The sequence below is a fragment of the Sander vitreus genome, chromosome 15 (assembly GCF_031162955.1).
Source record: "Sander vitreus isolate 19-12246 chromosome 15, sanVit1, whole genome shotgun sequence".
Classification (NCBI taxonomy): Eukaryota; Metazoa; Chordata; class Actinopteri; order Perciformes; family Percidae; genus Sander; species Sander vitreus.
The window spans coordinates 513,135-540,775 of record NC_135869.1 but is presented as its reverse complement, the minus strand read 5'-3'; the positions used below and the strand labels follow the sequence as shown (position 1 = coordinate 540,775).

The following is a 27,641-nucleotide window of genomic DNA, read 5'->3' as shown; positions in this document are numbered from 1 at the left end:
GGGACACAATGATGACGCAGTGATTAGTGACGATTCTCTCCGACCAATCAGTAGTCTGCAGGTTTTCACGTCACCTTTTGGTATCGCCTCAGCTCGCTTAGAACCTTGACGGAGGTGATGGTAAATAAAGTACCTGTTGGCAGGTACTGTTGCATTTTCTTGAATTTTGAGGAAAGAGAGGCTTGGTCCAATGAAGATTAACAAAAAGATTTAATAAGAAAATGGCATGACATGTATTTGTTTGGCAGTTGAGTTCAAATATCAACAATCTTTGCGCATCATCGCTTACTGCACCTTCAAGAAGGGGACAGTGCAAATCAATTGAACGCATGATTTTGCATGGGTTCATATCCAGGCTTCAATTTACACAACACTAGTCTATATCCACGACGTTCCACTTCTGGGATTGCTGTGGTGCGGCAGGAAATTCCGCCGGATGTCTGTCACCTTCTGCTTTCTTTGTGTTGGCGTTCTAAACTCCGGTGGATTTCTGAGGACTATGGTTAACTGCTCCTCAGATCTCTGCAGGGTAAATCCAGACAGCTAGCTACACCATCTGTCCAATCTGAGTTTTCTGTTGCACGACTAAAACTACTTTTGAATGTACACACGTTCCACCAAAACAAGTTCCTTCCCGAGGCTATTTTGTAGAGGCACCGTTGCTCCGTTCGGCATTTAGCACCGCCCAAGATGATTGTGATATGTTTAAAGAAATACCAAAAAACCAGAGCACATTTTTCTCCCATTCCAGGAATGCTGTGTGGACTAGTCGGACCTTCCTTCACAGCGCTGTAGAGGAAGGTCTGGCAATGCAAGACTAACACAACACTAACATCAGCGTTGTATCTGTCTGTCTGTGTAGAACATGGCATTGGAGGCCTCTGGTCGGGAACAGACTGGGTCCTTCACACAGCAGCTGGCGGTCCTGCAGCAAAGAGCCGACAGTCTGTCCAGAGACTTGGACTCAGCTCTGCAGACCACAATGCAGCAGGCTGCCAAAAATCAGATCCTGCTGGACGTCAAGAGCCGACTGGAGGCTGAGATCCTGGACTACAGGAGGCTGCTGGATGGACTGAGCCTGCAGCGGTACGAAATGATCATAATACGAGATGTCTTTGACTTTACCTTTATAAGTAAAATCTGTCTTTCTGCTTAGTTAGTTTGACTTTAACTCTATTTAAGTGCACAGATTTCAAACAAATACATGAATCTTTAGGTGGCTTTAAAGTTCTTTGGTCTGGCAAACAACAACCACATATACTTCTTATAAATGACTAGGTACTTATATGTACTGCCTGTGTCTGGTTTCCTATGCTTAGCACCAAATGACTAAGCATAGGATGAGGATTTTCAATTATTCGGAATTACAGGAGCCATACATTTAACTGTAGCAATTTGTTTTTGTTGGTGTTGCTTCTTTCGTACCTTTGTGCCTTGAACAATAATTTCAGATCTGTTCTTCTTGTCTTTATATTTCCTTTATGTGTTCACAGGGTCTCAAGTCTTCAATCTGACTCTTTCTGTGCTACAACTAGCCCATCTGCCTTCAGAAGAAACATCACAGCGAACAAAACAATCAGTGTTCAGGGAATACATTTTAGTATGGTTAGGGTTCAGACATTCCCTCAAGGCCACATCGGACCTGTAGTTGCTCCACTCTCAGAAACAGTGACCACAGTTCAGCCAATCAACGTCCAAAGCAAACATTCAAACAACCCGCCAGTGAAACCAATAAACATCTCAAATCTGAAAGATTCATTCCATAAGTCTGAAAACCAGAGAACGGGAACTCTTTCCAAAAAGACCGGAAGGGAATGCATGACCATTAGCGTGACAATCGTTAATCAGAGCAGCCCTGTGGAGGCTAAAGTCCACACTAGAGATTGTGATCTGCAGAACTCAAATGTTAGTTTAGACAAAGGACCAGTTGCCAAGGCTTCTAAATCGGAGATAAATACTGCACAAGCAATCAAGACGCTGGTTCCTAACACAAAATCTGCAAAAAGTGCTATTGTTCAAGCAAAATCAGAATGTTTTACTTCCAAACAAACTACCACAGAAGCTGGATTGCAGGCTACTAAAACAGGGACAAACATTCAAACAGAAATCACCAAAATCATTCTTACTGCAGAACCAGAAGCAAAGGAGGGATCACATCATGTAACACATACCACGACAACTGATCCCAGAAAACAAACTGCTGCAGAGGTAAAAAAAGAGACAGAAACTGTGATCTTGGCTCAAATGAATTGCACTGAGGGCTCCATCCAAGCTAAGAACCAGAATCCTGCACAGGTTGTGTCTTTGAGTTTGAAGACTCCAGCAGAAACTGAAGGGGATAAAGGGGAAGCTGCTGTTACTGCATCCGTTGTCTCTGGATCTCAAATTCACAAGTCTGAAGGGGCTCAGGGTAAGGTCTTTGGTAAAGAAGCTGTTGTCAAACCTTCTAACCTGCAGGTGAATATTGCAGAAGAAACCACGACATTGGTTCCTGATACACAGTCTACCAGGAGTGCCTCTATTCAGGCAAAACCAGAAAGTTTAACTTCCACACAAACTACAGCAGAAGCTAGTTTGCAGGCTACTAAAACAGGAACACACATCCAAACTGAGATCACTAAAACCCGTCTTTGTGCAGAACCAGAAGTAAAGCAAGAATCACATTTTGCAACAAATACAACCACAACTGATCCCAGCGAAAAAACTGCTGCAGCGGTAAAGAAAGAGACAACAACTGTGATCTTGACCCAAATGGATTGCACTGAGGGCTACATCCAAGCTAAGAACCAGGATCCTGTCCAGGTTGTGTTTTTGAGTTTGAAGACTCCAGCAGAAACTGAAGGGGATAAAGGGGAAGCTGCTGTTACTGCATCCGTTGTCTCTGGATCTCAAATTCATAAGTCTGAAGGGGCTCAGGGTAAGGTCTTTGGTAAAGAAGCTGTTGTCAAACCTTCTAACCTGCAGGTGAATATTGCAGAAGGAACCACGACATTGGTTCCTGATACACAGTCTACCAGGAGTGCTTCTATTCAGGCAAAACCAGAAAGTTTTACTTCCACACAAACTACAGCAGAAGCTAGTTTGCAGGCTACTAAAACAGGAACACACATCCAAACTGAGATCACTAAAACCCATCTTTGTGCAGAACCAGAAGTAAAGCAAGAATCACATTTTGCAACAAATACAACCACAACTGATCCCAGCGAAAAAACTGCTGCAGAGATAAAGAAAGAGACAACTGTGATCTCGACCCAAATGGATTGCACTGAGGGCTACATCCAAGCTAAGAACCAGGATCCTGCCCAGGTTGTGTCTTTGAGTTTGAAGACTCCAGCAGAAACTGAAGGAGATAAAGGGGAAGTTGCTGTTACGGCATCCGTTGTCTCTGGATGTCAAATTCTTTTGTCTGAGGAGGCTCAGGTAAACGTCTCTGGTGAATTGACCCTAATCCATGACACGGACATAGAAATAGAAGAAAGGAAGGGAGAAGAAGTAGTACGTACATTGTCCAATGCATCCAATATTGGAAAAAACCCAATCATTCTTTCTGCAGAACCAGAAGTAAAGCAAGGATCACATTTTGTAACACAAGCAACCAAAACTGATCCCAGCAAACAAACTGCTGCAGAGGTAAAGAAAGAAACAGAAGCTGTGATTTCAGCTCACAGGGATTGCAATGAGCGCTCCATCCAGACTAAGAACCAGGATCCTGCAGAGGTTGTGTCTTTGAGTTTGGAGACTCCAGCAGAATCTGTCTTGGATGAAGGAGAAGTTGCCGTTACAGCATCCATTGTTTATGGATCTCACCTTCTTAGGTCTGAGGAGGCTCAGGTAAACGTCTCTGGTGAATTGACCCTAATCCATGACACAGACATAGAAAGAGAAGAAAGGAAGGGAGAAGAAGTAGTAGGTACATTGTCCAATGCATCCAATATTGGAAAAAACAAAGTCATGAAGGATGCAGATTTAGGATCTGGTATTGGAACTGATTCACACAGTAGCCCAGACAGCAATGACAACCTTGAAAGTAAAACTGCAAGTACAGAGATTTTGGAGAAAGTGGAAGTAGAAATGAACAAAGGGAAGGCTATCGATGGTTTCCATGATACCAATGAGGTAAAGGTGGACCCTACTGAGATGGACAATGAGATTGTTAATCCAGCTGGTCAAGAAGCATTGTTGAGTACCACAAAGTCAAAAAGTCTAACAGAAACTGGTATGGCTTTGAGTTCATCTGACCATGAAATGATTCAGAGTCCAGATGAAGTTCACACATTTGTGATCCCTACAAAACCACTCACACGCTCGAGTCCAGAAACATGTCTGAGCCCAGATGACACAGAGGTGTTAATGAGCATGGCAGATCAAGTATTTTTCCCAGTTGATCCAGAAGAGCATGTTATAAGTCCTGGTTCTATTTTTCCTCCAAATGACCCAGCAGTGTTTCTCAGCCCAAATGACTCCGACATATGTTTTAGTCCAGTTGATGCTAAGGGGTGTCTGAGTCCAAATGGTGAAGAAGATGAGGAATTATGCCTGAATCTGACTGAGGCAAATGCAGACAACGTGAGACAGCTTGAGAAATACATTCTCTCTACAAAAGAGGAAGGCCAGTCCCTGTCATCTAGTAGAGATCAAGCTTTGCCGGAAGTGGACATAAATAGAAAAGTTAGCATTTCAGTGAGAGATGGGAACAGTTTGTGTATTGGATCACTTGAAGGTAACAAAGGAAGAAGCGATACAATCATCAACTCTGGACCAACCAGTCGAGGGATCGGCCTTCAGCTGTGCAGCGGTCTTGGGGTCCAGAATCTAGGTGGCAGTCTAGGAGGGAAGTATGGCTCGGAAGAACAAAAAAAGACTTCCAGTATAGATTGTGAGGTGAGGGGAAATAAAAACAGTGATTGTATGGTTGCAAACAAGCCAGGCATTAGTGAAAGTGTGTTTGTTAAGTCAGCTAGCTTTGGAAGTGTCCCTGCCAATGGAGGAACTACCTTGAGCGGTATGGCTAGTGATCTGGGAGCTAGTTTTGGTGGGACGGCTGCTAATTCATCAGGTACAGTCAGTTGTAATGCAGAAGCTACTACAGCAGAGGAACAGGGAATATTCAGGCGTGGCAGTGGAGACTGGATGGTTTACGGCAGTGGTCTAGGACGTACAAGTAGGATCTTACCCAGCACAGGGAGCCAAGAAAGCCTGTCGGGAGCAACAAGCCGACCAGAAACAGGGAGATTTGGCAGAAGAGGAAGTGGGGAGGGGGTGGTTTATGGCAGAAGTATTGGAATTGAGAGCAGCCTGGAAGGTGCCGCTAGCTTACCAAGTATAGGAAAAGAAGAAGCCACATCAGTGGCAACAAACTCTTTAACAAGTCCACAAGAAAAAGGGAGATTTGGCAGTAGAGGTAGTGGAGAGTGGATGGTTTATGGAGGCAGTCTTGGACGAAAGAGCAGCTTGTCCAGAACAGGCAGTGAAGAAAGTCAGTCAGTGAACGTGCTCCCTGCAGCAAGCCCGTCAGTTAAAAGAAGGTTTGGTAGCGGAGAGTGGTTGATTTACGGCGGCAGTTTTAAACGCAGTGATAGCTTACCCAACGCAGAGAGCAGAGAAAGCCAGTCAATGACCACACAACTACCAACAAGCCCACCAGGAACAAGGAGATTTGGCAGCAGAGGGAGTGGAGAGTGGAGAGTCTATGGGGGGAGTACGGGACGTATGAGCAGAGCGGCTGGCAGCGATAACTTATATAAAGCAGGCAGCGAAGAAAGTCTGTCAGTGGCCATGCAACTAGCAACAAGCCAACCAGGAGCACTAAGAGCACGGAGGTTTGGCAGTGAAGATAGTGGAGAGTGGAGAGTCTATGGTGGGAGTACTGGAAGTTTGAGTAGTGCTAGTAACGCAGACAGGGTCAGCAAATACAGCCAAGTCATCAGTCCGCCAAATAGCTACACAAGTAGTGGACAAAGACTCAGTAGTGCTGGGAGTGGTGGCAGGCTCAGTTCGGGTGGGGTTGTTCGGCGCAGCAGCAGTTTAGGAAGTGGTGGTAGGTTAAGTAGCTCAGGTAACAGTAGCAAGCTCAGCAGCTCATCCGGGAACCAAAGAACTGGCAGCTCATCTGGAAGATTTGCTAGCACTGGCAGCGGCGAATCAAAGCCTGTTTACAGCTCAATGAGCGGATGTAGGGGTTCTGGAGGAGGGACAACCAGCCGCCAAAGAGCCCCAAGCCCCGGGGGGAGAATAAATGTGGGTAATGGTGGGCGGTGGAGTAGTTCACCAGCTGGTGGGAGTCGCGTTAGCAGCACTGGGAGCGGGTCTAAGCTTAGCAATGCAGGTAGTGGCGACCGAATTAGCAGCAGAGCTGGTGGTGGAAGGATCAGCACCTCCTCTGGGTCAGGGAGGACCAATAGCACGGGGGGGAGGGTCATCAGCAGCAGCGACCGGCCAATTAGGAGCACTGGTAGCGGAGCCGGAGGCAACAAGGAGAGAATCAGTGTTTGTAAGATGGCGGCGCTGTCGATCGCTGCAGCGGGGAGGCAGAGGAGTCAGGACCAACAAAGACAACAACAGGCTGCAGGTGAGAACAGCTGTTTTACATTCACAACAACAGCAATAATCAAAAATATTATAACATGTTAGCTTAATTGTGCTAAAATGATCATTAAAAGAATGAAGCCTATATAGACTTTCATCTTCAGGAAAATGCTACATGTCCTCCATAACCGTACGACAATATCACAATATCGGCCCTTTGTCACCCCCCCCCAATACCACCCAGAGGAGCGTTTCATAAATTAGCAACCTTTAGTGGTAACAGAAAATACATCCTCATATCTAAACTAGAGAAGGTTATGGTCAAGGTTTTAAACACGTCGTTAACATTGTGAAATGGTCCCAGTTCGGTTAGGTTTAGGCACCAAAACTACTGAGTTAACCATCTTGATAAAAAAGATGGTTTGGGTTCAAATCAGACGTGACTTCACTTTACTTCACATTGTTTTTGTTCCGCTCATGGATACAGACAAATTTTTATAATCGAACCACAAATTACTTACTATGTAACACTACATATCCATGATCAGAAAGGAGCTGGATGAAGACAAAATCTTATTTTCCAAGCCCCTTTCTCAGATACAACAAACAGAAATATATATATACTCTCGGTCAGCTAACAGTTGATTTTACATAGAAAAGAGAGAGAGAGAAGACAGCTTGATATTGTCATATTTTTATGAACTGAAAGAAACCATGAAATCATTCTCAAGTGAATTCCACAGTTTGACACACTGAAGTACACATTTGCTTTAAAGTTGTTCGTGCATACTGATGTTTAAAGTTGAATTTCCTTCTATGATCCTTACTTTCTGAACTATAAAACAAAGAACTACTACGGCCACTAGATGGCACCGCCACTACAAACCTAAATATAGGTCAGAATGATGCTGGAACAAAACAACTTATGTGACATTCCTCAGAAAATGAGAGTTGTAAGTTTGTTTGTTAAACTGCCAAAATGACCAGTGTTTATCTGACAGTGACCTCTATTGGCTGTGTGAAATATGAAATTTTTCACACAGAAAGTTTTAATATATAGTATTTGGATTGAAGCATCTCGTTGTTGTATTAACGCATATAAAAATAAACAATTCCTCTCTTGCAGCTACGTCTCCCCGTGTCCAGCGATGGCTGACCACGGGGGTCAGTGTCACGAGCTCCGAACCTGACGGCCTTGATGACATCATGCGCCTGTGATTGGACAACTGGGGAGGAATTGACTTCATGATTTGAAATTCAAAACTATATTGCATAACAAACATTTTGGTGATTAAAGCTAATACTGATTTTTAAGGGGACATTAAGAGACTCTTAATTAGGATTGTTTGTTAAAATCAAAACGATGCCCAACCCTACTCATGATCAGCACTTCAGTTTCATTTTCTTATCAGTGGCGGTTCTAGACTAATTTTACTAGGGGGGCCAAAGAGGAGCCAGTGTTTAACCAGAGGGGCACATTAAAAATGGCAACAAATGATATTTAAAGATTATAAACTTTAATATTTTAAAATCATATAAACAGTAATTTTGTACAAACGTGAGAGCAGGTGCAAGAGAGGTAGGGCCATAAAAAATGAAAAATGTCTACATGCATAGCAATATGTAGAGTCCATCATGACAGAATACTCAAGCCATGGATGAAGATTATACCAGTTTGGCTTTAAGCTCCATCTTCTGTCCCCCATCAACATGGTTGGGAATATATTCAAGTTGGGCTGTACTGGTACATCATTCTTGGACTTGCTGATATCTGTAGAAAGATGTACAGTATACATAAGGCACAACTACAACATTGATTTAGTTATGCATGTATATCTGCATGTATTTCAAAATGTAGGCCAAGTAATTACTTTTTTGTTTACAATGTCCCTTCCTCGTTTCATAATAACTATTAGAAGAAAAAAACCGTAGGGGCATGCATTACATTTCGTTGCCTAACCATCCCTCCCTACGTAACACGGGCAGATAGCCTGTTGATTACTTTACTCAAATGTATTTGTTATTGTAATGCAACAGCCAAGATGGATGACGTTACGTGGTTTACATCACAACATTGTGTAGACCTAGCAAGGATACTGACATTTGGTTATTTGCTTCTGCTTCGATGAGTTTGCTTAGATATGATTAAGTTTCTAAACACATCAAGCCCCGACATTTACAAACTTGATTTCATTGTCAGTGTGAGGAACAAAAGTAACAGGGTTATGTGCAAGAACAACAAGTCACTTACGAGATGAAATCGTTTTGCTTACCTTCGACTCGAAATCGTAGCTCCTCTCTCTCTCTCTCTCTCTCTCTCTCTCTCTCTCTCTCTCTCTCTCTCCTCTCATTCACCCAGTGTTGCCAACTCTTTTCCAATGAAAGTAGCTAGCACCGGCTCCAAAAGTCGCTAAAAGTAGCTAGATGACATTATACGCTAATTTGCATATTTGTGACGTCATTACGCAATCATTTGCATAAAGCTTAGTGGTTGTGTCAGCAAGGTAGATAGAAAGAAATAGAAATCTTTAGCCAAAGATTTAGCCAAATAATCACAAATTCAATACAGGAATTTATTTTACCTTAAAATTATTACTTAGGTAGCCTATCTTTGAAGTAAAAAAATAAATTCTACAAAGGGAGGGAAAAAGATCGATAAAGAATTCTCAAAGAAGGCTGGCTTGCCCAGGTCCAGGCCAGCTCAGCGGAGTCTTTCTCCCGTCGCGTCACGCTGTCTCTCGTACCTACACCGGCCCCCGCACCCTGTCCCTTCTCCCCTTCTACTTGCCTGCACACTGTGCAGTGTTAACAGAGAGGGGGGGAGGGGCTGCTCCTCTGCTCTGCTGTGAGTCACAGAACAGAAGAGAGGTGACTGCTTTGGCGGCCACAGGAGCGAAATACCTCGCGTGCCCGCTGGACAATACTGGCGACTTTTCTACAGAAAGTCGCCAGATTTGTCGCTAGTCGCTAAATCTAGCGACAAAGTCGCTAAGTTGGCAACACTGCATTCACCGAGCAGTTGCAGCACCACATGTTACAGGCAGGCCTGCTACAGTGTTTAGGTGCGCCGCTCTAATTTACCTGTGTAGAACGTGCGTCGCACATTAGTTGCGCTTTTGGCGCTCGTGTGTAAAACCATAATAAATTCATAATTTTTTTATTTGGTCAGCACAGGGGAGGAGGGGCCACAGGGGTGGCAAGGGACATGTCTACAGAGGCACGGGCCTCCCTAGGCCTCCGTGTAGAACCGCCACTGTTTCTTATTACTTACACTATCTTCTCAGTTAATGTGTTGTGTTCAAGTTTCACTGGTTTTCAAATGTGGTTAAAAAACAGTTTTGGTTCTGCAAAAATGTTCACGATATATAATCAATATTAAGCCTCGCTTGTGTATGCTTTGATTTCTAACACATTTATCAGTTCTTTAAACTTAAAACCTGAAGCTTCACGTTTTATATATCTGATCATGTCGTTTTTTTCTAGGATGTGTTTGGTATTTCTGATCGGATTTGTACACTGTAAAACTTTTCACAGTAAATCTACAGTAATATAGTGGCAGCAGCAGCTTCGCCAGTAAACTACTGTAGGTATTTTACTGTATTATTTGAATTTACAGTAATGTACTGGCTGCAGCGTAATTCCCGCCAAGATGCATTGGTGTTAACAGTAAATACCTGTAATCTGTAACATTTGCAGATAGCGCTGTATACTAATATGTAATACAGTATACGAATATACTGAGAGATTTTAGCTGTAAGGTTCAAAGGTTTACAGTGTCGATTTTAATCTGAAAATAAAGCCGATAAATAAATAACCCGACTACTGGTTACCTCTTATGACATGAAATATATTAACCCTCCTGTTGCCTTCGGGTTAGACCCATTTTCAAAGTTTTTATTTCAGAAATAAAGGTTTTGTTTGGGCGTCTGGTAAGGATGCCCCCTGGGCGCCTCCTTAGGGAGGTGTTCCAGGGACGTCCAGCTGGGGAAGACCCAGGACTAGGTGGAGGCACATCCAGCTGGGAGGAGGCCTCGGGGAAGACCCAGGACTAGGTGGAGAGACGTCCAGCTGGGAGGAGGCCTCGGGGAAGACCCAGGACTAGGTGGAGAGACGTCCAGCTGGGAGGAGGCCTCGGGGAAGACCCAGGACTAGGTGGAGGGACGTCCAGCTGGGAGGAGGCCTCGGGGAAGACCCAGGACTAGGTGGAGGGACGTCCAGCTGGGAGGAGGCCTCGGGGAAGACCCAGGACTAGGTGGAGGGACGTCCAGCTGGGAAGAGGCCTCGGGGAAGACCCAGGACTAGGTGGAGGGACGTCCAGCTGGGAGGAGGCCTCGGGGAAGACCCAGGACTAGGAGGAGGCACATCCAGCTGGGAGGAGGCCTCGGGGAAGACCCAGGACTAGGTGGAGGGACGTCAAGCTGGGAGGATGTCTTGGGAAGACCCAGGAATAGGTGGAGGGATGTCCAGCAGGGAGGAGGCCTCAGGGAAGACCCAGGACTAGGCAATTGCTTGCAACTGTGCGGTCTGCACTTTAATGGCCTTGGATGGATGGATGGATGGATGGATGGATAGATAGATAAATAGACTTTATTAATCCCAAACTGGGAAACTACTGTGTTATAGCAGCAAGTTACATACACACATACAGAAAATACAAGAAATATACTAGATATAATATATAAGATGAAATAAAATAACACAAGATACTATACTTACCATGTATACTATTAAATCTGAAGTAACCAGTGTAGCATAATACTGAAATATTGTGATGTGAGAGGTAATGAGAGAGTTATCTCACACAGAGTTTCAGAAGAGAAACGCTCAGAAATTGCTCACAGTTTTATTTTTTATAATTCAATTTATTTCATTTTAATTTTCAGTTTTATTTATTTATAGTTTTGTTGTATTTATTTAAAGCTTTATTTATTTCAAGTTGTATGTATTGTAGCTTTATTTATTTATTTAAATGAACACCATAGTGACCAGTGTCAGTCTCCCTCTGACCACCGGGGGGCAGCAGAGTCACAGAGACACAGAGTCCTGCAGACAGACAGCGAGACAGACACACACAGACAGACAGAGAAACAGACAGACAGACAGACACACACAGACAGACAGAGAGACAGACAGACAATGAGGGGTGGAAGTAAAAGAAAAATGAATTGATAAACATTTAGTGAACTGAGTGAATTGAGGGGCAGTTGATTGATGGGAGTTTGTGTGTGTGTGTGTGTGTGTGTGTGTGTGTGTGTGTGTGTGTGTGTGTGTGTGTGTGTGTGTGTGTGTGTGTGTGTGTGTGTGTGTGTGTGGGAATGTTTTTGTCTTATGAATTTTTTTCTGGGATTTATGAACCTGAGTGTGTGTAGTGACAGGTATTTCCCAGAGGCCTGTTGGAACAGAGACTTCAATATGTGAAGTATGGAGGTTAAAAACACACACACACACACACACACACACACAGTAAAGTATTTGGTTGCATATCAACATCAGAGTGACCTACATGCACCATGTATCATATTAATGTTTTACATTACTTCAGAACTTAACGCTGCTATAAAGTATATTTATTACTGTGTGTTTCTGGTAGTGATACTTAGGTAGGCTTCTATAACTTAAGTAAGTGTCACGATTTGTCTAGTGCAGGAACCCAAAAGCAGACCTGGGGCCTGTTTCACAAAACCAAGATAAGGGATTAAGCCGGAATTTCCCCGTTATCCTGGATGAATTTAGCCTTGACTCGGTTTCACGAAAGCGGAGGCACATAAATCACCATGGAGATTTATTCTGTGCAGCTAGCCTGCTCCTGACCAGGCTAACAGCCAGGCTAACAGCTAGCCTGCTCCTGACCAGGCTAACAGCTAGCCTGCTCCTGACCAGGCTAACAGCTAGCCTGCTCCTGACCAGGCTAACCGCCAGGCTAACAGCTAGCCTGCTCCTGACCAGGCTAACAGCCAGGCTAACAGCCAGGCTAACAGCTAGCCTGCTCCTGACCAGGCTAACAGCCAGGATTTATTTAATCCTGGAGCCTTTTCTGATCACCCAGCAGTGGTTTTACCTTATTGTTATCAGCCTGGATTAAAATACAACAGGTGCATATTGCTGTTCATTTAAGTACTGTTATTAGCCTATTTAACCATAATAGACCACCTATTAGACCATTATTTTTTTTAATAATTATTCATGTGACAGTCACTGTTAGTTACTGCTATATTGCTGTATGAAGACTGCTGTTCATATTGTTGTTAGAAGTTTGATGAATATATTATGACAGTTGTTGAGATAAGTAGAAAAGGCTGATAACATTTCAAATGTGTTTTAAATGAAGTCTGTTACTAAGGGCAATACATACAATGCTGTACATTTCTATAGTTGACCAATGCACCTTGAATTATTTTAGTTGATTCCATCCATCCATGCTCCAGCAGGGGACCCCAAACTTCTCTTTCCTGAGCCACATTAACCAGCTCCGACTGGGGGATCCTGAGGCGTTCCCAGGCCAGGTTGGAGATATAATCCCTCCACCTACTCCTGGGTCTTCCCCGAGGCCTCCTCCCAGCTGGACGTGCCTGGAACACCTCCCTAGGGAGGCTCCCAGGGGGCATCCATACCAGATGCCCGAACCACCTCAACTGACTCCTTTCGACGCAAAGGAGCAGCAGCTCTACTCCGAGCTCCTCACGGATAACTGAGCTTCTCACCCTATCTCTAAGGGAGACGCCAGCTACCCTCCTGAGGAAACCCATTTGGCCGCTTGTACCCTGGATCTTGTTCTTTCGGTCAGGACCCAGCCTTCATGACCATAGGTGAGGGTAGGAACAAAAACTGACCGGTAGATTGAGAGCTTTGCCTTCTGGCTCAGCTCTCTTTTCGTCACAACGGTGCGATAAATTGAATGTAATACCGCACCCGCTGTGCCGATTCTCCGACCAATCTCCTGCTCCATTGTCCCCTCACTCGCGAACAAGACCCCAAGGCACTTTGGGGTAAGGACTCATTCCCTACCTGGAGAAGGCACTCCATCTCCATCCTGCTGAGAACCATGGCCTCCGATTTAGAGGTGCTGATCCTCATCCCAGCCGCATAACACTTGGCTGCGAACCGATCCAGTGAGTGCTGAAGGTCACAGGCCGATGATGCCATCAGGACCACATCATCTGCAAAAAGCAGCGATGAGATCCCCAACCCACTGAACTGCAACCCCTCTCCACCCCGACTACGCCTCGATATCCTGTCCATAAATACTACAAACAGGATTGGTGACAAAGCGCAGCCCTGGTGGAGGCCAACTCTCACCTGAAACGAGTCCGACTTACTGCCGAGAACCCGGACACAGCTCTCGCTTTGGTCGTATAGAGATTGGATGGCCCTGAGAAGGGACCCCCTCACCCCGTACTCGCGCAGCACCTCCCACAGTATTTCCCGGGGCACCCGGTCATACGCCTTCTCCAGAGTAAAGATCTGGTCCGTTGTTCCACGACCAGGACGGAATCCGCATTGTTCCTCTTCAACCTGAGGTTTGACTATTGACCGAACCCTCCTTTCCAGCACCTTGGAGTAGACTTTACCGGGGAGGCTGAGAAGTGTGATACCCCTGTAATTGGCACACACCCTCTGGTCCCCCTTTTTAAAAAGGGGAACCACCACCCCGGTCTGCCACTCCTTAGGCACCGTCCCAGACTTCCACGCAATGTTGAAGAGGCGTGTCAACCAAGACAACCCCTCCACACCCAGAGCTTTAAGCATTTCTGGACGGATCTCATCAATCCCTGGGGCTTTGCCACTGTGGAGTTGTTTAACTACCTTAGCAACTTCCACCAGGGAAATTGACGACAATCCCCCATCATCCTCCAGCTCTGCCTCTACCATAGAGGGCGTATTAGTTGGATTTAGGAGTTCCTCAAAGTGCTCCTTCCACCGCCCTATTACCTCCTCAGTTGAGGTCAACAGCGTCCCATCCTTACTGTACACAGCTTGGATGGTTCCCCGCTTCCCCCTCCTGAGGTGGCGAGGTGAGGTAGACAGCCAGGCAGGTGTGAGTGACAATCCAGGTGAGTAACTGTAGACAGAGGAACAGGCGGCAGATTAGCGACAGCCAAAAAAGACAAACAGCAAAAGACTATCCAAAACTAGAAGCTTGATACGAGAGCTAAACATACTGGTTATGCTAACGATCCGGCAGGGAATGGATGTCTGGTCACGGCTTATATGGTGCAGAGGATGATAATCAGGACCAGGTGTGCAGATAGCAGCAGGTGTAAATGGTTGGAGAATCAGCCAGGATGTGAAAACTCAGGAAAAACGAACTTCAGGTTAGAACAAAACAAAACACTGGTAAAACAGGCTCAATATGCTGGATTCATGACAGTAAGAGTATTTGTACTACAGTCCATCTCTAATCTCTGCATTAATCTGTGGATGTAACTTTGTCAGGATAAAAAAAATCATTAACCACTGACATTAATCCAAACTATCTGAGCCCTGAAGTGTTTTCAGCTTCAGTAAGAATAAACATGTAGAAACAGATCCCCTTAAATAATAATAACAAGCTAATCATCGGCAAATATTGAGCTTGGAATTATTACTGGTGTCCCATGTTTTTTTACTCCAAGATTAACAACTTTAAAGTTTGTGTGTGTGTGTGTGTGTGTGTGTGTGTGTGTGTGTGTGTGTGTGTGTGTGCGTATGCGTGTGTGTGTGTGTGTGTGTGTGTGTGTGTGTTTGTGTGTGTTTGTGTGTCTGTGTGTGTGTGTGTGTGTGTGTCTCTTTGTGTGTTTTTGTGTGAGTGTGTGCGCATGTTTTTGTCTCTTTTTATGATTTTTTTCTGGCATTTTTGTCCTTTAGTGTGTGTGTGTGTGTGTGTGTGTGTGTGTGTGTGTGTGTGTGTGTGTGTGTGTGTTCATACCTGTATGAACCTGAGTGTGTGTAATGACAGGTATTTCCCAGAGGCCTGTTGGAACAGAGACTTCAATATGTGAAGTATGGAGGTTAAAAACACACACACACACACACACACACACACACACACACACACACACACACACACACACACACACACACACTTCATCTCTAATCTCTGCATTAATCTGTGGTTAACTTTGTCAGGATCAAACCCAACATGAACCACCTCAAACTTTCTAACTGACATTAATCCAAACTATCTGAGCCCTGAAGTGTTTTCAGCTTCAGTAAGAATACACATCCCCTTAAATAATAATAAGTAGCTAATCATCGGCAAATATTGAGCTTGGAATTATTACTGGTGTCCCATGTTTTATTACTCCAAGATCGACAACTTTAAAGTTTGGTTAGATTGGAGGAGAAAGTTGTGACTAAAGCCCAGTTCAGACCAAAGGTTCGCGACGAGACAAATCCGTTTTAGAACGTTGCAGGAAAATTTTCAACGCTGCAGAAACTTGGCAGCAGATGTGTGCTCATGTTTCATGGTGAAACTGTAACAGCCTGGAACCGGTGTCTTGGATAAAGAAATCATTGCATCTCGGTCAGTGTGGTGAACTGATTAACTGTTATTAAAAAAGAACAAAAACGTCAGAGAAAAATGACATAAAGAACATGGTAGAAAGTGTAAAGGATCCAAACAGTTGTGTGTGTAATGGTCTGATCATTTCAGCTGGACTTGTAGACCGTTATATTGTTGGCTAGTTTACTTTAGAATAAAACCAACGCATTCTCATGAACGGGTTCGTATGATATCTTACGAAAAGTAGAAGACTGCGGCTGGTCACGCGACATTGGCTACAAAGCTCCGTGCTACAGAGCGACAGTTGCTAGCTGTTTAAGCCGCTACAGAGCTCCGTGCTATAGAGTTACAGTTGCTAGCTGTTTAAGCCGCTACAGAGCTCCGTGCTACAGAGTTACAGTTGCTAGCTGTTTAAGCCGCTACAAAGCTCCGTGCTACAGAGCGACAGTTGCTAGCTGTTTAAGCCGCTACAGAGCTCCGTGCTATAGAGTTACAGTTGCTAGCTGTTTAAGCGGCTACTGAGCGACAGTTGCTAGCTGTTAAAGCCGCTATAGAGCTCCGTGCTACCGAGCAACAGTTGCTAGCTGTTTAAGCCGCTACAGAGCTTTGTGTTACAGAGTTACAGTTGCTAGCTGTTTAAGCAACTAAAGGAGCTTCAAGCTACAGAGCGACAGTTGCTACAGAGCGACAGTTGCTAGCTGTTTAAGCAGCTACAGAGTTTCGTGCTGCCGGCTACGGTGCTCTGCATGGTGCTCCATCGTATTAGCGGTAGTTGGTAGTTCAATTACACGAGAATAGGTAACCGTGAGCTGGGTACAGAGCACCACGAGCTGCTTGTCGTTTCGGCGGAGATTACGGTTAAGTGTAGTCAAGAAAAAGTGAGCGCTCTTGGGCGACAACAGTTAAGTTTAGGCACCAAAACGACTTGTTAAGTTCAGGAAAAGATGGTGGTTTGGGTTAAAACACTCCCTAAGAAAACACATTTCCTGGAGGAAAGGCTTTTGTTTTCCCCGGGAAGTGAACTCCGCTCTCTGGCTTGAACAGAAACTTCATTTTAACGCGAGGATTTAACAAGTGACAGCCGAGTGAGTGATTGAAGGTTTACGAGACGGATAGAACGCCCAGAGGTGATTGAAGGAAACTTCCAAAGAAATCAGATGCCATCACACCCTGAAGAGAAGGAGCGATATTGTCTTTATTATCATGTCATAAATCATTTGTTTAATATTAAATGTTTTAGGATTGTTCGGAGAAATGGCCACAGAAACCTGCAGCTGCTGTACTTCAGTGTTGTTTTGAGGTACTTTACTGTAGTTCTATGTTCTGCTCCTTTATACTTCTACTCCATGACATCCAGGCCGTACATGGCTCCAACGGGAACGTGCCTATGTTCCCACAGCTCTATGTTCCCACATTTCTAAGATATTTTTTCCAAAATTAGGCCCTATGTTCCCACAGTTCCTTTTTCATAAATTTGTATCAGATTTTATCCCCCTAACCCTAAAAAATGTTGTGGGAGGATAGGGCTTAAATTGAAGGGAAATGTAGGAACACAAGACCTCATTTTGAAAATGTCCTAGCAATATGGGAACATAGGGCCTAATTTTAAGAAAAATCTTAGAAATGTGGGAACATAGGGCTGACCCTGCATCGACAGTCTAAATGAGTAAAGAAAAGTTAAAGATGATTTTAAAAAAAACACAGGACTGCCTAAAGAGTAGTTGTACTTTTGATACTTCAAATACATTTTGCTGCTAAATATTTGTACTTCACTGAGATTTTGAAAGCAGGACTTTCACTTCAGTGAAGATCTGACTTATTCCCACTATGTTTCTGTAGAGACCCACCCCGCTCAGTGTGTCTGCCTGCATGGATCTATACAGCACCGTGTGTGTGTGTTCACACACAGCAGACTGCAGCTCTGTTCTGCAGGCTTATATCCTCTCAACGACAACTACAAAAACTTGCGTTTAATCCTCATTAAGCACATTAAATTGCAAGTGAACATGCAGATATTCTCAGATATCAAAGGCTGCTTTTAGAGCAACAATGTAATTCAGACACAAAGGCAATTCAAAGTGCTTTACACGAAACATACACAGCAAATAAAACAGAAAATCATGAAACAAAAAAACTAAAATTAAAAAGACTTTAGAAGCAGAGAAGTGTAGGAAAGACTTATGTGACCGCAGGGAAAGCAACGGCAAACAAAAAAGTTTTAAGCCCTTCCCCAAATGTAAGTGCAGCTCCTGTGTGTGTGTCAGCGTTATTATAATATGACCTTTCGCCTGAAGAGCTCCCTCACCTGCAGGCACATACCTGCTGAGCTCAGACCTGCAGCTGAAACACCACTCATGTCGCTCTCTGAATGCACGGCTGCACCCTGGACAAGTTGGAAAACAAAAAGGGGTTTGTGAGTTGACATTTCTTCATAAATCATCCCAAAACACAACTCATCTGTGACTCAAGGCCGATTTATGCCTCTGCGTGAAATCAATTTGGTCCTCTTACGTAGGCTTCGGAGAGCAGTAAAACTAAACGCTCCTTTATGTATACATGTACATATATATATATAAATGATAAGAGAGAATGTTACTTCTTCACCTTCACTGATATATATAATGGGTTTGGTTGTTCCCTATTTAATGAACACTACAGAAGGAATGGCTCCCAACACTTCTATAACATTTTAGTTTGTGTGATCCTAAATGCATACATGTTACATCGCTGTGAGCAGGGTTCGAACCTGCGCGGGGAAACCCCATTGGATTTCAAATCCAACGCCTTAACCACTCGGCCATCACAGCCACACGGACAGCAACAGAGAGTCCGCCGTTCTCACACTGAACTCGGATCAGCTTCACAAAATACCCTGCAGTGTGCAGAAATCATAAGAGTAAAGTCTGCAGGTTTTCTTACACAATGCATAAATGAAACAAGAAGACCAGCAAGCACTCTGCGTGGCCCAATCTATATTATATTATATTATATTATATTATATTATACCTTCACTCCGAGTTTGTAACCCCGGTTCAAGAGCAATAGAAGTGAAAACTCCTTTGTTCCGTGTGCAATAACTCGGCTTCATTTGCACATGTAATGTAAAGTATTTAGAGATTGGTTCTGTGGTGCAGTGTATATTACATACAGGTACTTCATGTCTTTGTATTGTTGTCTTTTTGTTTATTTGTGCGTTGTTTGTACGTGTTTTTATCTTACACTCCTGACTGCACATCAAGTTTCCCATTTGGGATAATAAAGAGACTGAAGTGAAGAAGCATTTTCATTTCTTTTCTGTTACTTCTCATTCTATGACCTTTTAGTTTTCTAGGTAGTAAAAGTTTTGTGAGAGAGACACACCTGTGTGTACCTGCAGGCGATAAGCCCCGCCCTTCTCAGGTAACAACTGTTATGTAAGGTTTTCTGATGGGTTCATGATGGAGCAGGTTTCCCCCGAGGCAGGTTGTTAGAGTGTGTGTGTGTGTGTGTTGGCTTGTTTAACTATATTTGTGGGGTCCAAAATGCTGGACCCCACAAGTTTAAAGGGCTGTTTGAGGGTTAAGACTTGGTTTTAGGATTAGGGTTAGAATTAGGTTAGGTAAGGGTTAAGGTTAGGCATTTAGTTGTGATGGTTAAGGTTAGGGTAAGGGGCTAGGGAATGCATTATGTCAATGACGGGTCCCCACAAAGATAGTGCCACAAACCTGTGTGTCTGTCTGTCTGTGTGTGTGTGTGTGTGTGTGTGTGTGTGTGTGCATGTGTGTGTGTGTGTGTGTGTGTGTGTGTGTGTGTGTGAACACAATAGCTGTCAGTCGTTGAGCAGAGCGCGCGCCAACTTCTGTCACCGTTTGTTCTGAAGCTTTGTGAAGACTGAATATTTTTTGAAGATTGAATTAGTCATCAAAGATGAATGGATTAGTCATCAACTATTAAATTAATCTCAAACTATTCTGATATTCCATTCATCAGTTTTTTTTTGGGGGGGGGGTGGTCAATCAACACAGGACTTTACCCCAGGAGACCGTGGTGTTTGTCCTGTTCTTGGGCCGCATGTCAGTTAAAAAGCCATTCTCACTCTGAGCGCATCAAAAAGCAACGCTTGGTCAGCTATCTTTGGTTTGTTATTGATGCAAAAAGTCTCCTTTAGCGTCATATTTAGACGTGCTTGGTCGGGACTCTTGGTGTCACTTTTTCACGCTCTGGGTCGGCACGTACGTGTAACTGACATGCAGCACAAGAACGGGACAGTGGTTATAAAATGTACGTTTCAGTGACATGCGGGACACAAACCGGGACATAAACCCCGGTCTCCTGGGTGAAAGTCCTGTGTTGTTCCACCCATACACCCCCCCCAACCTACCTTGTTACGCGGATCTTCAGTCTTTCATACTATTCTCTACTGTTGTCTCTCTTCATACTACTCTCTACGGTTGTCTCTCTACATACTACTCTCTACTGTTGTCTCTCTTCATACTACTCTCTACTGTTGTCTCTCTTCATACTACTCTCTACCGTTGTCTCTCTTCATACTACTCTCTACCGTTGTCTCTCTTCATACTACTCTCTACGGTTGTCTCTCTACATACAACTCTCTATAGTATGTGCTGGTATCTGACATTGAGAGACACTGACCAAGCGTCAGTAATTTACAAGTTGGGAGTGAAAACGGGTTGCAGTTAAACATACAGTACGTCCCCTCCCATAGTCAAATAGACACGCCAACAGTCCTAACCCAGACAGTCGTAGCGCGTGTAAATATGACGACAAAGGGCTAGACGAGTCTTTCAGAGCGTGAAAAAGTGACGTCAAGAGTCCTGACCAGGCGCGTCTAAATATGACGCTAAAGGAGACTTTTTGCATTAATAACAAAACGCCTAAATGTGTTAATCCTTACACATTCGTTTCCATTTTTAACCCATGCATGGTAACGTTTAACACTAATGTCCGACCCATCTGTGATCTTTGCTGCGTGTACTTTCTGCGATGTGTTGCTTTGCTAGCAGATATTTGTCGGGTCTCGGGAAACACAGCTTGGAACCGGGACGTCTTGTTACTGTAGTTCAAAAAGCTCCTTCTGTTATGTTTATACATATTTTCTGTGGGCGTGCTGTGTCCATAATGTACGGTTTGTGACAAAGAATTCCCCTTTGGGGACAATAAAGTCTAACGTCTAAAGCAGGGGTTCTCAAACGTATCACTCAAAGGTCCTCCATCTGAATTTTGTTTCAGGTCAGGGGTCTGGAACGATTGGCGGTAACAAAAACAGTTAATCAACTAACTTTGAAGAAACATACATTCAAGTTGAGTTCTCTGTTTTCCTGCTCAACCTTTGTACCAATACCACGACCTGGAATACAGTTCCGGTGCCTTTTTTCGGTAGCCTACTTTTTTTATTATTTCAGTTGTAAAAATAAGTCCAAACCTATTTATGTTTTTAGGAGAGAGATATCAACTACGGTCCGTTACACCACTACTATATTCAACTTCAATTACAATGTATTGATCAGTATAAAATGTATTTAAAAGTAGAAAATGTCTAAAGATGCATGCGATAAAATGAGAAGAAAATCTAATTCACTGCGAAAACTGAGATATGTTTTCTGTGTATCTGGCGATTTAAACGTTTGCGTCGCAAAGTTTAGACTTCTGTGGACTTTGGTGAAATTGTTGTAAAATTGTCGTTGGAAAACGTGTCGTTACAAAACGTGTCGTAACGTGCAATAATGTAATTACAGCGATTACATGAGAGGCACGAACAGGCAGAAACGTCAAAAGATTCTATGTGTGATCATAAGTGCATCCTTGGAACGATGTCAGTCATTTAGTTTGAATGATTTGAGTGCTTTTGTGCGGCAGTGTGGGTGTGTCTGCGTGGTATTCTGCTGCCGGCGTGTTCCCATCGTGTCAACTCTCAGGCTGCAGGGGAAACTGACAGACACGTATACTACTACACCCACATACTAACTCAACCTGAATTTACACAATGTCAGATACGTTTGTTTAAGAAGCGGGTTAAACTTTTATAACTTTTTAAAAAGGAGGAATAAGCCAGCTTCAAAAACATAAAGAACACACACTTAAAAAACATTTTAAACTGTGCCATGGATAAGAAAAGTTAATGTGCAGCTGTGTTTTAACCCTCATGTTATCCTCTTGTCAAATTTGACCCGTTTTCAACGTTTCTATATCATAAATTTGGGTTTCTTTTAACTACATTGCCCCAAAATAACATGGATGGCGCCATAAGACACTCTTCACAAAGGAAATTAAGGATCAGAGCTGTATTTTCATAGAATGTTGGGTGTTGTATTCAATTTTATAGCATTATCCTGACTAAACTTTGATTTCTGCTTTTTTCTTACACAAAAATTAGAAAATTTCATATAAATGAGGTTTATTGACCATGAATTCCAAAAAATAACTGTAAAACTAGTGCAAATAAATAGGTCCAGTGGTGAATATACTGGTGTTAATGGAAAAAAGTGCCAAAACCATTGAAATAAGTGACAAAAACGTAAAAAAAAAAAGCAAAAAGCATAAAGTCAGGAAAAAGCAACCTAAATGTAAAAAGTGTCTAAAAGAGTGTTTATTTTGACCCGCGAGTATAACACAAGGGTTAAAAGAAGAGGAGGCAATAATGATGAAATAAGAGTGTAATCAATACAATATGACGGAGAGAAAGTCAGTTGACTGTTGCTTTTCCATCCGACAAACAGTATGCAAAGTGGTGCAAATTAAGCCTAACCCTATCCCTAACCCCCTAAACCCCTAACCCAGCCAACCCCAATTAGCGGCCCGCGGGCCAGATCCGGCCTGCAAGAGCTGTCAGTGTCTGGCCCACACTGACAGCATTGGCATTCACTTGTTATATTAAACATGAATTTAATATCCGCTGCTCAACTTTATTTTGAAATTATCCCACACCTTCCACTTGACCTGTGGCCTTTACCGCGTGCATACGTAAGACGTGCTTCGCGCGCTTTGCATACTCGTCTCCACTCGACTAGCTAGTGTAGTGTCACACATACACACACAGTAGCTGCAGCCGCTCGCCAGCTAGCCCTCTTTCATCAAAAGGACTGACCACTTCCTCATAAAAAATTATTAAATGCAGTCAAACCAACATGGCATTCGCCAAGATACGCAAGGTAGACCAGGAGAACCGTCAGTTCAAAACTGACTGGACTGGAGATATTGGTTTTTTTTTTACCGGACCACAACAGTGCTAAGCCCACATGCTTAATATGCATGCAGACTGTAATCAAAGCGGACAATCTGAAGCAGCATTTTAACTCTATTCATGCTGCCAGTTTTAATACAAACTACCTAGAAAAATCTGACCAGCGCAGACAAAAAATTGCAAGCATGTTAACATCATACAAGCACTCGGTTTTAACTATGTGTAAAACAACATCGGCACCAGAGAGCGCAACAGCTGCCTCATTACACGTTTCTTGGAAGCTTGCAAGAGCTAAGAAGCCATTCGCCGATGCCGAGTTAATTAAACAATGTGCAATCGACATGGCTGCCGAAGTTTTAAACCAAGAGGAACAAGTAAAAAAAGTAAAAAAGTGCCGCTGTCGGCTAACACGGCAACCAGAAGAGTCAAAGTTTTAGCGGAGGAGTGTTTTTCCAGTCTACTCACAGATTTGAGGCAAACCGAAGCATTCTCACTGGCAATAGACTCGTCTTGTGACCGGGGAAATAATATTCAACGAGCTGACACAGTTCTTCGAAAGGAATGGCTTAAATGTGAGTAAAATGGTCTCTGTTGTTACCGACGGGGCTCCGTCGATGGTGGGACACCACCAGGGCTTGGTAAGCAGGCTTCCTGCCGTTAACCCAGCACTCCTGGCATTTCACTGCATTATTCACAAGTCAGTTTTGTGCGCAAAACTGTGTGGAAAAATGAAAGAGACCATGGATACTGTGACTCGACTAGTTAACTTTGTCCGTGAGAGCTCTAGTCTGCAGCATCGCCTTTTTAGAGCATTATTCGACATCACATAAAACTGTCGCCAAAAAAAACAAACATGTTGGTTCTCGGCTTGGCATGCCTGACCAAATTTGGCCCTTTTGGAAATCTAATTGGGGAACCCTGCCCTAACCCCTTAAACCCCCTAACCCTTACAGACTTAAAAACGTCCAAGCATGACTCTGCAATTTGAAGAAAACAGACTTAAAAAGCCTACAAGCATGATTATGCAATTCAAGTGTGAGAAATGAAGGAATGGAGAGCTGCAAGTGATGTGCGCCAGGCAATGCATCTGCCTTTTGCTTCCCATTAACTGCATAGTCGTCGGAAATCGAGATAACTTTTCCTATACCGAACCCTAAACCTTAGAAGTATAAAGGAAAATGTCCACTGGCAGTGCCATTTCCACGCTTCCCATTCCTTGTCTCTGTAAGAAGCCGGGCAATGCATTCTAGGAGCGTTGCAGCGTCTTTTGAGAGATGGGGGGTTGCGTCCAAAATCAAATTCTCAGTAGAGCTGAAGATGGGTTCCGTCGGGTTCGGTCTTAATTTCTGGATGCTGAGGATGTGAAACATAGGCTGACTAACTTTTAAGGCCCGATTACAGCTCTATTCTGAATCTGTTCCAAAGCTCACATAACATGCTCCGATTCACTTTGATTAGAAATCACAGTTGCCTAATCATTTGCACCAGGCCAGCAACAACACGAAGCCAGCTGCCATGACTTTGCAGTTTGGCCTTCACCTGTCCCTAAATGACTCCCCTTGTTGTGGGCAGAGTGTGGCAGCAGATGTTTTTAGAGATCAGGTGAAAAGTGCAGTTTTGGGGTTTGGTTGGGCAGAAAGATGTGCTTGTGTTTCTGCAGCTCAGACTGAATCAAGGGATGACATACAAAGGAGAAACGTTCAGACAACGTATTTGATCCCTTCCTGTTCTTTGGAATGCGCTTCGGTCGACGTGCTTAAACCAGACTCAGAATCCACTGATCTCTATCATTTGTCACATTTATTTTCCGTTATCATTCAAACTTCATATTGATATGTTTTCTTCGTTTCCACAAGCGGCACTCAGCGGTCATTAAACTGTGTGGGTACAAACCAAAGGAGCCCCAACTGAATGACAGCTCTGCTCTTATGTACCAGCTGATGCAATTACTGCCTCAATCAGCTGATTGTCAAAAGGCTGTGAGGATACACCACCTACCAAGATCAATTAACACAACTTGTTAGTTTACTCTCATTATCGATGCATTTATGCACAATTCATCAAAATCAAGGCTCACATGGCTCCAACAACATATGTGAAGAATATCAATACACACTACTGTTTAGGTCATTATTGAAGCACAACAGTGCAATGTGGCTTCTAATATTGAGTTAACTCTCTGCATCTTAGCCATTCTTTCCCCAATCTTTGGTTCCCCTGGTCTCCTTGTGTAATAATGGTTGTATAACCTCAACCCTGTGATGCACAATTAACATCATTCTTTTCAGGACAAGCTATCAGGCTTGCAGGATATGTTTGCTGCAGGGATGTCACATGAGTAAGTAAACTATAAAGACAAAAGAAAAGACTAAATGGAAAGTGAATCACAGAAATATTTCGAGATCATACAGAGAACAATAATGAAGTGAAGTGAATGAAGACTTTTGGCTTTTCTCTCAAGTCTTGGCAATCATCCATCCATCCATCCATCTTCATCCGCTTATCCGGGGTCGGGTCGCGGGGGTAGCAGCTCCAGCAGGGGACCCCAAACTTCTCAAGTCTTGGCAATCAGGGGAAACAAAAAAAAATCATTAATTAAATAAGTAATTTGCTTAAAGTTGAATCCAGGCTACTTTATGTAAACTCTCGGGACCCTCCGCCTCTGGAAAACTCCTGAAAATCTTTCTGAAGTGGACATTTTCAGATTCAGTAGCCGCAGATTACTTCTCACTGTCTGGCTCGTTTTGCCTTCAGAAGTCATTACTGCCCTGCAGTGCCTTGCTACATCCTGCTATGCCCTGCAGTGCCCTGCAACATCCTGCTATGCCCTGCAGTGCCCTGCAACACCCTGCTATGCCCTGCAGTGCCCTGCAACATCCTGCTATGCCCTGCAGTGCCCTGCTACGCCATTAACTACTACAACTACTATTTCTAGTCATAGTTCCATTATCTTTATTGTTACTATTATTGCCACTGTTCATCACACGTGGGTCAAGAGCCTGGCTCTGTCTGAGGTTTCTTCCTAAAAGGACCTTTTCCTCACCACCCGAGGTTTCTCCCTAAAAGGGAGTTTTTCCTCGCCACTGTTGCACTAAATGCTTGCTCTTGGGGGAATCACTAGAATTGTTGGGTCTTTATAAATTATAAAGTGTGATCTAGACCTACTCTATCTGTAAAGTGTCTTGGGATAACTCTCGTTATGATTTGATACTATAAATAAAAATGAATTGAATTAACGATTAGCTTTAAAAAAAACAGACTGGACAAACTCTTATTTGGTTTTTAAAGGAGAAAAAATGTAGCCTACAAATTACATTTGTACAGTTTGTGTCGGTTTTCGCTGTTGCAATTGTAAGCGCTGCAGCCTCCTCGTCCGCCATTTTTCACAAGTTTGAAAACACATTAGTGGTCCCGTAGCTTCAGCTCCGTAGCAAAGACGGCGGCCGTTGAGTGTGAGTAGTGTCCAGCGTTCCACACTCAACGTTTTGATCATTTTGAGAATATAACATTAGGATTGGGCATCGAGAACTGGTTCCTACTTGGAATCGTTTCAAAAATTATGATTCCACTGGAATCGGTTATTTATTGGAATCGTTTGGAAAAATTTGGTTTCAAATCTGATCATCGGTTCCAAATTTAACACAAGCAAGTTTGTGGTTTCCGTAGCACCCGCCGTAATTCCAGGTGCTTGTTGTGTGGGTTTATTTTACGTTGAAAAAGCCCGGTAGAACTGTAAACCATAAAAATAAACCTTTCCTCTTATCTATGAAATAAGCATGTGACACGTTTGAACTCCACCCCTCAACGAATCAGAATTGAGAATCGAGAGGAACTGGAATCCAACGGAAGAATCGGAATTGGATTCAGAATTGTTAATATCAAAACGATGCCCAACCCTATATATCATTGTATCATAGGCCTTCGTCAGTGTGAACGCACTTTGTACTCAAAATACCAGAGTTTTATCTGCTCGTACAGAAGAAGAAGATGTAGTTCCTCCGTTTGGCTCCACATCCTGGGGGGCCTGGGTACATCCGGACATCTGCTCTTCCTATAGAAAACAACATTTTCTTCCAAAGCTGCATCTCATTGGCAAAGCTTCTTCACAGAAAAGATTTCAGTGTCTATAAATGAATCTGTAATGATTTAAAAAGGGGTCAGCCCTATGTTCCCACATTTCTAAGATTTGTATTTAAATTAGGACTTGTGTTCCGACATTTCCCTTCAAGAGTTAGGGTGGGTTAGGGGTTAGGCAAACATAGGGCCTAATTTTGAAAAACATCTCGATTTAAAATACCTAACAGCACCTTCAAGTGCAATAATCTCGCTTAAACTCTGCGGCTTTCTTTCTATTTCCGATGATTTTACCAAAGCTCTTTGCACCTGAGTTTCCCAATCTTATGTCGGACTGTTTTATGGATCTTAACAGAATATAAAGGGTTTCTATTTATTGTC

General features: G+C 43.4%; 1 protein-coding gene and 1 non-coding gene across 2 annotated transcripts; one reads left to right on the top strand and one right to left on the bottom strand.

Moving 5' to 3' along the window:
• The first annotated feature begins 1,505 nt into the window (after positions 1 to 1,505).
• On the top strand, positions 1,506 to 10,321 carry LOC144530378 (uncharacterized). Its single transcript, XM_078269924.1, has 2 exons — positions 1,506 to 6,568; positions 7,652 to 10,321. Exons 1-2 carry the CDS (start codon positions 1,603 to 1,605, stop codon positions 7,741 to 7,743), a joined length of 5,058 nt encoding a protein of 1,685 aa, XP_078126050.1. The 5' UTR covers positions 1,506 to 1,602; the 3' UTR covers positions 7,744 to 10,321.
• An 8,410-nt stretch (positions 10,322 to 18,731) lies between these two features.
• Positions 18,732 to 18,813, bottom strand: trnas-uga (transfer RNA serine (anticodon UGA)). The gene has a single exon. It is a non-coding gene; the product is annotated as a tRNA-Ser (tRNA).
• Between the last annotated feature and the right edge of the window lie 8,828 nt (positions 18,814 to 27,641).

What these genes read in the sequence shown, in the direction of transcription:
- LOC144530378 (XM_078269924.1), top strand. Translation starts at nt 1,603, where the DNA reads ATGGTTAGGGTTCAGACATTCCCTCAAGGCCACATCGGACCTGTAGTT. An exon ending in AAGACAACAACAGGCTGCAG is followed by an intron (nt 6,569 to 7,651) that starts GTGAGAACAGCT and finishes CCTCTCTTGCAG; the next exon opens with CTACGTCTCCCCGTGTCCAG.